The sequence below is a fragment of the Chiroxiphia lanceolata genome, chromosome 24, assembly GCF_009829145.1.
Source record: "Chiroxiphia lanceolata isolate bChiLan1 chromosome 24, bChiLan1.pri, whole genome shotgun sequence".
NCBI classification, from domain to species: domain Eukaryota; kingdom Metazoa; phylum Chordata; class Aves; order Passeriformes; family Pipridae; genus Chiroxiphia; species Chiroxiphia lanceolata.
In genome coordinates, this window is record NC_045660.1 from 4,267,127 (window position 1) to 4,276,544 (window position 9,418).

Below are 9,418 nucleotides of genomic sequence, written 5' to 3' on the forward strand. Positions count from 1 at the left end.
CGCGTGCGCCCTCGGCGCGGGGGTTACGTAAGGCGAGGGACGTTCTGGAAGGTTCTGGGCCGGCCCTCAGTCGCTGCCGGGCGGCGGGAGCGAGCGGAGCTTTTGTCTTGGGGCTCTGTCGCGGCCGTATCGCGACTCTTTCGCGGGTGGAGCAGCGTGGCCCGGCGCTATGGGGGTGACTCACGAAGAGGGGCTCTCCCCTCAGGACCCGTGCGGGGGCAGCCCGGGCGGCTGGAGCCGGTGAGGCGGCGGAGCGGGTCGTTGGGGGGCCAGGGTCGGGAGAGGCCGTTCGCGGTGGCCGTTTGCGATCGTTCGTGAGGGGTGTGAGGGACACGCATCGCTCACGGGTGCTTTTTTTTATTTTCTTCCTTACAGGAGCGCCCAGGTGCCTCACGAGAACCAGCACCAGGGGGGCCCGGCCGCGCCCAGCGGTGAGTGCTGGGGACAGAGCCCGGGCAGAGCCCTGAGCGCTCAGGGTGGGACTGGGGGGGGCGTGTGCGGTACCCGCGATGAGTCCGAGATGAACCGGGTTGTAACAGGCTGGGGAGGGGGATTAACACTGGGAAACGGCACATCGGAATTTATCTTGTTGTGCCACGTACAGCGCCTGTGACCTTGGCCCTGGCGTAGAGGTGAAGTAGTGAAACTTTAGCTTGTAGTAGTACCGAGGGAAGTGGCGTCTGGCAAGCCCTTACAGAGCTTAAATTACAGATTCCAGTAACGGTTTTATATTTATTTGCGAACTTTGCATTGAGCAGCGACTAGGAATTTTTGGGTTAAAGCAAGCTTCCTCAAGCTGTACAGTGGTTACGTAACTCGGGGCTTAAGTCCTGTGATAAGATCCTTACACTCGTGTAACCTTTGTAGCTATAAAATGGCTGCCGCTAGAGGGACAGCCATTTTAATTATTAATATATAACCATAACAAGTGTTCTGTACAAGTTGTGTCTGGTGAGTCACCACCTGTATTTTTTTACTATCTGTGTAGAACATTTTTAATAGCAGCTTGCTGTGTACACTGCTGGAATGGGTGGAGCTCTGTGCGTGGAGTTTTTTGTAAGATGAGATGGTCAAGACCTTGAAGTGGCTGCTTTGTACCTTGAAGGTACTTTTATTTTGCCTCCTCTTGGAGTAAATCAGTTCGTACTGATCTGGAAGGCAAATGGTTATTTTGCATCACAGGTGCAATAGCCTGCATTTAGAGTTAAAATCAAATACCTTGAAAATTCTGTTTGGAGGAAAAGGGTATTAACTTGTACCATTTACACAAAAGGAATTACACTTAAAACCTGCACAAACCTACCTCTCTCCAAAATTCTACACAGAACTATATATGGTTTAAACTAAAGCCTTTTTTCCCTATAATTTCGTATTTCAGTCTTTTGACTGACTACAGGTGAGGAAATTATGAAACACAACTGTCATGTGCAAAACATGCTGGTAAACTGGCTGAGGACTGTTAAGTGTGTTTAATTATCCTTGAACTTTTTGCCTGTGTGTCACCGTGTTTGTCGTTGCTGAGTAAATGACTCGATGCCCATGAATAATTAAGAATAATTAACTTCCTCCACCCCACCCAACAACAGGAACAGAGACTGGGCATTGCAGAGCAACAGTAAAACCAGAACCAGCTTCTGAAAGCACCTGTGTGCAGAAAACAGAAGACATGACGGGTTTCATGGATGACTTGACCCTCAGCTCTCCGAAGAAGAGAGAGACGTCCGTGAGATCCAAGAGGAGCTGTGACAGGTCGTCAACAAGGTCCTCCAGCAGATCCTCGTGCAGCTCACGGTCCAGCTCCAGCAGCTCCTCTTCAGCCTCCTCGCGGAGCTGGAGCCGCTCCAGGTCGAGGTCACGGGCCAGAAGGAACGGTTCCCGCCGGTCCAGGAGATACTCCCGCTCCTACTCGCGGAGCCGCTCCAGGTCGCGCGGGTACCGCCGGTACCGGGGCAGGTACCACGCCAGGCACTACCGGAGGTACCGCCGCTCCCCCCCGCGCTACCGGTCCCGCAGCAGGTCCTGGTCCCGCGGCAGGTCCTACTACAGAAGGTCCTACTCGAGGAGCAGGTCCCGTTCCAGAGGCCGGAGGTATTACGGATTTGGGCGAACCATCTATCCCGAGGCTTACAGGAGCTGGAGGAGCAGGTCACGGACACGGTCCCGCAGTCGGTCACCTCTCCACCTCAGTGAGAAAGGTACTTTTCTGGAGACTTTTCTGTTTGAGAACCTCAAACTGTACAGCTTTCTTTAACCAGTCCAGTTCTGCTTTGTTTACTTGCCTTATAGAGCATAATTTGTAATGGCATTGTGGAAGAAAATCTCTGTGTGGTTATAAAAGCATATTTAACAAACAAAGTAGTTCAGAGCACATTTTTTGCACTTGAACTGAAGCTACATCTCTCAAGGTCTGATGAAATTCATCACAGTTGATGCTCACATAGATGCAGTGATAATAAACCTGCAGTTTTTAGGCTTGTGTGAGTAGGTAAATGTGGATTTAAACATAACACAAGGCACTTCTTTTTTTTTTCTTCCTCTTTTAGACAAGAGGGAACTCCTGGAAATTGCGAAAGCCAATGCTGCCAAAGCTCTGGGAACAGATAACATTGTCTTGCCAGCAAGCTTGAAGATCCCTCCTCCTGCCAAAGAGATAAAAAATGAAAAACAGGAGCGGGAAGAACCTGGAGAGTCAGCTGAGGTAAGTATGGACAGGAGGGTTCTCACTGAAAAGGTAAACACTTCTTAAAACTTGTCTGCATGGATGTGTTCTAGTTTAACTGTGGAGTTTGTGATTAAGAATTCAAACTCTTGAACAACAACTGCTCTAGGAAACCTCTAGACTTTGCCTTAAGCTGGAAGCACAATGGACCTGAGAGAGGTGGTTGATCCTCTGAGCCTGTGCAGGCTGTCCAGTAGTGACAGGTGGGGAAGGAGAGGAGAATGTAGCTTGTCCTTTTGACTTACTCTTTTAATGGGATATTGCCCATTAATCCAGCTAGTTTATGTCTTCCTGACCTAAACCAGGAGTCTCCTTGCCAAACCTAGTGAATAGTGTGGGTTTTTTTGTTGGTTTTTTTTTTAAGCTTAAATCTTTCTGCCTTTTTTTGAACTGTTAAAAGTTTTTCATGTGCAACAAACTGTTTCCCAGAAATTCCATACGCAAGCACACAATGCATTTTACATACTTTATTTCTGTCTTATAGAAATCATGACTATGGTTCCAGACATGATGAAGAAAATCTGGTGGTAATTAAGGGACTTGTGGGCTGTAGCTGCTGTGAATTTATTAAGGGAGGGAGAAACTTGAGCAGCTTAAAGTGAATTTTAGCCTGGTTGTGTTGTAGTGTGTTAACCTGAGTCACGGTGAATACAAACCTGTACGTGAGTCAGATGCTGCTGTTACAAATGGAAGTAAATTTATTAAGGGTTTTACACAAATGGTACAGGCATCCCTTTCATAAATATATGCAATATATTCCAGATGTTGAGAGAGTACAGAAGAAGAGGCCTGCATCACTTGCAGATAAGTTTATTGTCATTATCCAAAGCTCTGCAGGATGGTTATGCAGAACTTAATGCCACTTGCTCTGTCACTGCACTCGTGTGACAGTTCATGCTGTGACTGAATCCTTATAAACTGTAACTGGGCTGTGGATATCACGTCCATTCACACCTGAATTGGCACAGCCACGTTGGTAAAAATACTGAATGCATTTCCAATTGGGTTCAGCATTGCTCTGTTTGCATATCCAGTAGCTTTACAGCTACTTTTGATGTAAATACCTGAAACAACTCCATACCAGAAAGTTCATGCTCTGTAGTAACTGCCTGACCTTGCATGGGGTGATGTGTCCTCCCACTGAGGCTGTGTGTGCTCTTCTCTAGCAACCCAGAAGTGCAGCAGAAGACATGACCAAGACTGGGATGGAGAGAGCAACCATACAGAGGAGCATTTCCTTCAGTCCTAATGTAAGTGACTTCCCGAGATGGAATTCCAGTACTTCAGCCCCTTATCCTGTCTTAGGCTTTTCCCAGCTCTGGTTTCCAAGTGAGTGATCTTAATCATGGTAAAAAAATGAATGTAATGGTTTGATAATGACTTTTCCTGGAGGAGTTAATCAGTCCTTCAGCAGAGCATTCATTGTAAGCAGTGGATTTAAAATAGATATTTACTTCTACACCTGCTAACAATGACTATATCTGTACTCTGCAATACACTTGAGAGTGCTAGAACTAGATGAAACAAAGACTTAACAATTTGAACTAATTTAAATCAGAACTTATTTCAAGTACTGTGTTTTAGTAATGCAAACTTAATAACTTCTTGAATCCTTTATCAGTTAAGTGATATTATATCAGGTATTCCAAGAGCTGGAGAGAAAACATTTATATAATCAGTCCAGATAAATGTACTGGATTTGTACCCCTTGAGGTGTGACAGGTTTTAATACCTTTTCTTACATGAAATTTTTTCTTTTCCAGAACACAATGGCAAAGCCAGCCCTGCAGAAGCCAGTGAGCCATGTTGTTAAGGAGCCAGTAGTTTCTCCAGCAAGAGAAGATGACAGGAAGGGAAGTCCCTATGGGCAGTGGGTTCCTGTCAAGAAGGAGGAGAAGAAAACATTCTTAAACTTCTCACCCAAAAGCACCTTGTTCCGGGCCCGCTGACGGGATTCACTGTCTGACTGCAGCACTTCACATCCTTCAGTAGAGAGATTGCAAACTTTTCTGATGGGGTTGAAGATTTGTTAATACTGAGTATTTATTTTGAGATTTTTAATTTTTGGAATCTAAGGTTTCTCTTTCAGATAGAGAGCACACTGATCCCGAAGCCACAGATGGGAATCTTGTGTATATTTGTAAATATTTTGTATTGCTTTATCGGACTAGACCTTGCAGGTGGGTAACTTTTTCTAAACCATAGTTGAGTAGCTGTTCTTTGGACACTTGGATTTACATTGTGTAACTGTTTACTTCAAGTGAATAAAGTTTAGTTTTGCACTGGCTTAACGTGTGAAGTGTTAGACCTGTGTTATGAGTATGTCCTGTCTGTGGTTTAGCTTTCACTTACCCCACTTATCACAAGGTGCAACAGAAGGTAGTTGTTGCATCATTAAAGTGGATCTTTATGCTGGAATAGTTCCTGCCTGGGCTGTGCTTAGTTCAGAGCCTCGAGCACCTTCCCTGGATATCCCTCTGGAAGTGGAAAGCTTGTGTAGGATGTGTATGTGACTGCTGTAGGTGAAGTCACTGCCCTTCTCACTGTCCCATATTGCACCGTGAGCAACTTGTCCCTTTGCTCCTTCTAATGCTCGACTTACTGCAGGCTTGTGTTTTACTTAGTTGGCTTTAAAAACAGCCTCTAAGGGTCACTGTGAGGCAGGGAGGGGAAAGGCAGTCAGTGCAGGAGGGTTCATGCTGACAGGGTACAGGTTATGCTGCCTGTGATGACTCCACGGCTCAGCCAGACCTCTGCTCCAGGAGAAAAGGATGGGAGAAATCAACGGGCTGTTGCATGGACTTGGTGCAATTGGTTAAACCTGGGTTTTGTATAAATAAATTACTAGTAAAATAAACTGAATTTGACTGTTTGTGCCTGGAAGCTTCTTTGAGGAACTATTAAATGGCCAAGCTGAGGTTGGCAGTGCACAAGGGCTCATGTTTCTCTTGGCCCTCGGGGAGGGTGGGCAGCTCCACCCTTGGCACGTGACAGCTGGGAAGCTGTTTTTTCACGGGAATGTCACTTCACCTTCCTCACCTTTCATCTTGTTGATAACCTCCCACTACTGAAGAACAAACACCAACCCTTAAATTAGACTAAAGCTGGTCTTTATTTAGAACACAAGATTACTCCTGCAAGTAAAAGCAGTGTCCAGCTGCAGTTACACAAATCGCTTCTCTTCCATTAAACCCACCACGGATTCCAGACAGCAACACCTATAATGCTTTATTTTATAAGATTGCCTGTAGAATTTGCACTCCCCTTGCACAGGGCTGTGTGCTGTGCCCCAGGAGCTGCCTCAGACAGCGGTCCCTCTCTCCAGGTTCTGTTTGATCTCGGCCGTGTACTTCCCGTAGAACCTCTCTGCCTTCTGGTTGAACTTGGCGTTCCTCTCGTTGATGTAGTCGATGTCGGCGTCGTCGTTGTAGGGTCGCCGCCGGCTGTACTTCTCCCGCTTCTCGATCCTGGAAGGCAACAACGGCACCCATGGGGCACCCCTGGGCCAGGCCTGGGCGTCCCACTGCCCAGAGCTGCTCTGGCACACGCCTGGCCCCAGGGTTTACTTACTGTTTTTCAAGATCTGCGACCATTCTGTCAACCCCGTCCTTGGAGGGCACGTGAGTTCCGTGGAGGAGGCTGTCGGAGGTGGGATAAAGCGCCTCCCCGCTGGATAAGGGGAAGAGGGGCAGCAGGTTACACAACTATTGGTTGCTTTGAGATTTCACAGAATCCCAGAATTGTTTGGGATGGAAGGGACCTTAAACACCGTTCTTTTCCACCAGGTCACACCTTCCACTAGCCCAGGTTGCTCCAAGCCCCATCCAACCTGGCCTTGGACACTTCCAGGGATGGGGCAGCCTCAGCTGCTCTGGGCACCCTGTGCCAGGGCCTCACCACCCTCACAGGGAAGAAGTTTGAAGAAATGAACCTCATTAATTACTCCACTACCCCTGAGTCCCCCGAAGCAGGGATGGCCGAGTCGATTAGCAGGCCGTACTTTAATATCATGTTAAAGACTAATTAACATCACAGGGCACACGAGACCGTGCATGTGCTGGAAGGATTTAAGTCTCCAGTGTTTGCTACTGGTTTGGAAATACCACAGAACTTACTATTGCTCCTTCAGCTTCTCGTACTGCTCCAGGTCAGGTTTGATCTGCCGCGTCAGCCTCTGGTACTGGCGCAGCTGCGCCGCCGCGTAATCTGGGGACAGACGGTGTCAGGGTGAGGGGCTTTATCTCATGGTCCAGTTTTCACCCAAAACACCAACACAGGTGTCCATTCCGAACACAGCTGCGTGGTTAAGCCGTTACCTGAAAAGCCCAGGTCGGGATTTTTCTTCTTCTTTTTCCTCTCCCACCTCTCGGCGTCCTCAGCGCTGATCTCCAGCAGCTTGACTCGCTCATAGTCCTCCCCTCTCGCTGCACATTCCTGACACAGCACAAGGGACACTTCAGTTTCAACAATGAGCCAGTGGCCAAGCCTAAAACTCAGTTGCATCTCCCTGGATCAGCCCAGTCAACCTCTGGAGCAGGACACTGACTTAGATAATCAGCAGCCTAATTAGAACGTGGATTTTGGGAGGGTAACATCAGTGTAAGCTCCCAAGACTGCTGAGCCACCATGAAGTGTCACTGCAGGCACCTGGGCTGTGGCTCCACAGGGTCATGGGGAGCTGTAAAGGTGTCTTTACCTTCTTCTTCTCCTGCACCTTCAGCTCCCACTCCAGCCGAGCTTTTTTAGCTTCCCAGTTTGGTGGCAATTTAAGTCTTTTGTCTTCCTCCACCACTTCTTGGCTGTTCAGCTTGCAAGCCTCATACTGGGAATGAAACAGGGCAACACTTGAGCACAGGAACAACAAAACCAGAACCCTTGGGGGGACACGGGAGCCCCCCTGGGAGGGGGCCTGGCCACTGCTTCCTGAAAGCACCATGTAAACCAGAATCAGAGAGGAGCTGGGATTGGAAGGGACCTCTGGAGATCATCCAGTCCAAGGCAGGGTCACATGGAGCAGGTGACACAGGGATGTGTCCAGGTGGGTCTGGAATGTCTGCAGAGAGGGAGACTCCACACCCTCCCTGGGCATAGAGTTCCAGGCTCTGCCACCTCCACGGAAAGAAGTTCTGCCTCATGTTGAGGTGGAACTTGCTGTGGTTTAGTTTATGGCCATTGCTCCTTGTCCTGTCACTGAGCACCACTGAACAGAATCTGGGACCACCCTCTGACACCCCTTGGAGATATTTGCAAGGGTTGAGGGTCCCCTCTCAACTTTCCCTCTTCCAGACTGACCAGGTCCAACTCCCGCGGTGTCTCCTCATCCCAGAGATGCTCCAGACCCCAAATCATCTCTGCGGCCTCCGCTGGACCCCCCCAGCAGCTCCTCATCTTTCCTGCACTGAGCAGCCCAGAACTGCACACAAACAAACGCAGGGCCAAGCAAACCTCCCCCCCCTCCCCGCCAAGTACCGGAGGGGGCTCCGGGACCGATCCGTACCCGCTTCATGTGGAGCTCCCGGAACCGGCGCAGCCGCTCCTCCCGCCGCTGCTCCGCCGCCGCCGCCGCCGCCGCGCTGGGGCCCGCCTCCTCCTCCTCCGAGGAGCTCTGAAACAACGCGCACTCAGCCTCGGGAGGGAGCCGGGGCCCCCCGCCCGCCCCTCCCGGTGCCGCCCTGTCCCGTCCCGTCCCCCCCTCACCCCTCCGTCGCCATCGGGGATCCCCAAACTGCTCAGCGACGACACGGCCGCCGCCATCGCCGCCCGCCCGCACTTCCGGCTTCCGGCGCGGCCCGCAGGGCGCCCCCCAGCGGGCGGGAGGTGTTGCCGCCGCCCTCTGGGTCTTCGGATTGTCCCGGTATTTGGGAGTCACGGGAATAACTGAGATTGGAAAAAACCTCCGAGGTCACCGAGTTCCAACCTTTTCACGAGCACCCGCTTGTCACCCAGACCGGAGCGCTGAGTGCCACGTCCAGTCGTTCCTTGGACGCCTCCAGGGGTGGGGACTCCACCGCCTCCCTGGGCAGCCCCTTCCGATGTTTAACAACCCTTTCCATGAAGAAATTCCTCCTGATGTCCAACCTGACCCTCCCCTGGCACAGCCTGAGGCCGTTCCCTCTCCTCCTGTCCCTGTTCCCTGGGAGCAGAGCCCGACCCCCCCCGGCTCCCCCCTCCTGTCAGGGGGTTGCAGAGCCAGAAGGTCCCCCCTGAGCCTCCTTTGCTCCAGGCTGAGCCCCCCCAGCTCCCTCAGCTGCTCCTGCTGCTCCAGCCCCTTCCCCAGCTCCGTTCCCTTCCCTGGACACGCTCCAGCCCCTCCGTGTCCTGTACTGGGGACCCCAAACCTGCCCCCGGGGCCGGAGGTGCCCCAGCAGTGCCAGCACAGGGGGACGGGCACTGCCCTGGCCCTGGGACACACCAGTGCTGGGACAGCCCAGGGGCCAGTGGCACCACCTGGGCACACCTGGGCTCGTGTCCGACCACTGTCACCAGCACCCTCGGGTCCTTTCCCAGTTTTCCATTCACTCTTCCCCCAGCCTGGAACACTCCATGGGATGACCCAAGTGCAGAGACATTGAAGTGCAGACACTGGGTAGGGAGTTACTGCAGCCTTGAAGTGACTCCATGGGTTAGTAACACTGTAATCAATGTTTTTTTCCTTTTCCAAGGATTCAATGGGGTGATGCAAACTTTATAGTCAAAGTA

At 50.7% G+C, this 9,418-nt stretch overlaps 2 protein-coding genes across 3 annotated transcripts; one reads left to right on the top strand and one right to left on the bottom strand.

The window, feature by feature from the left end:
• The first annotated feature begins 12 nt into the window (after positions 1–12).
• Positions 13–5,006, top strand: RSRP1 (arginine and serine rich protein 1). 2 transcript variants are annotated; one of them, XM_032709809.1, is made up of 6 exons: positions 13–240; positions 376–431; positions 1,587–2,195; positions 2,544–2,698; positions 3,886–3,969; positions 4,483–5,006. In XM_032709809.1, exons 1-6 carry the CDS (start codon positions 170–172, stop codon positions 4,666–4,668), a joined length of 1,161 nt encoding a protein of 386 aa, XP_032565700.1. In that variant the 5' UTR covers positions 13–169; the 3' UTR covers positions 4,669–5,006. The 2 variants fall into 2 exon arrangements, 1 of the variants encoding a protein (XP_032565700.1); XR_004360777.1 differs by having other exon boundaries at positions 44–240; positions 3,482–3,969.
• An 806-nt stretch (positions 5,007–5,812) lies between these two features.
• SYF2 (SYF2 pre-mRNA splicing factor) lies at positions 5,813–8,498 on the bottom strand. Its single transcript, XM_032709810.1, has 7 exons — positions 8,417–8,498; positions 8,217–8,324; positions 7,416–7,541; positions 7,036–7,153; positions 6,835–6,925; positions 6,290–6,388; positions 5,813–6,186 (listed from the first exon to the last, which is right to left on the bottom strand). The coding sequence occupies exons 1-7, from the start codon at positions 8,471–8,473 to the stop codon at positions 6,021–6,023; spliced, it is 765 nt and encodes a 254-aa protein (XP_032565701.1). The 5' UTR covers positions 8,474–8,498; the 3' UTR covers positions 5,813–6,020.
• Between the last annotated feature and the right edge of the window lie 920 nt (positions 8,499–9,418).

Excerpts from the sequence above, each read along its gene's own strand:
- RSRP1 (XM_032709809.1), top strand. The coding sequence starts at position 170 with ATGGGGGTGACTCACGAAGAGGGGCTCTCCCCTCAGGACCCGTGCGGG. Across the intron at positions 241-375 it reads AGCCCGGGCGGCTGGAGCCG|GAGCGCCCAGGTGCCTCACG; the intron begins GTGAGGCGGCGG and ends TCTTCCTTACAG. Across the intron at positions 2,699-3,885 it reads AACCTGGAGAGTCAGCTGAG|CAACCCAGAAGTGCAGCAGA; the intron begins GTAAGTATGGAC and ends GCTCTTCTCTAG.
- SYF2 (XM_032709810.1), bottom strand. The coding sequence starts at position 8,473 with ATGGCGGCGGCCGTGTCGTCGCTGAGCAGTTTGGGGATCCCCGATGGC. Across the intron at positions 6,389-6,834 it reads GAGAAGCTGAAGGAGCAATA|CGGGGAGGCGCTTTATCCCA; the intron begins GTAAGTTCTGTG and ends CCCCTTATCCAG. Across the intron at positions 6,187-6,289 it reads GTCGCAGATCTTGAAAAACA|GATCGAGAAGCGGGAGAAGT; the intron begins GTAAGTAAACCC and ends GTTGCCTTCCAG.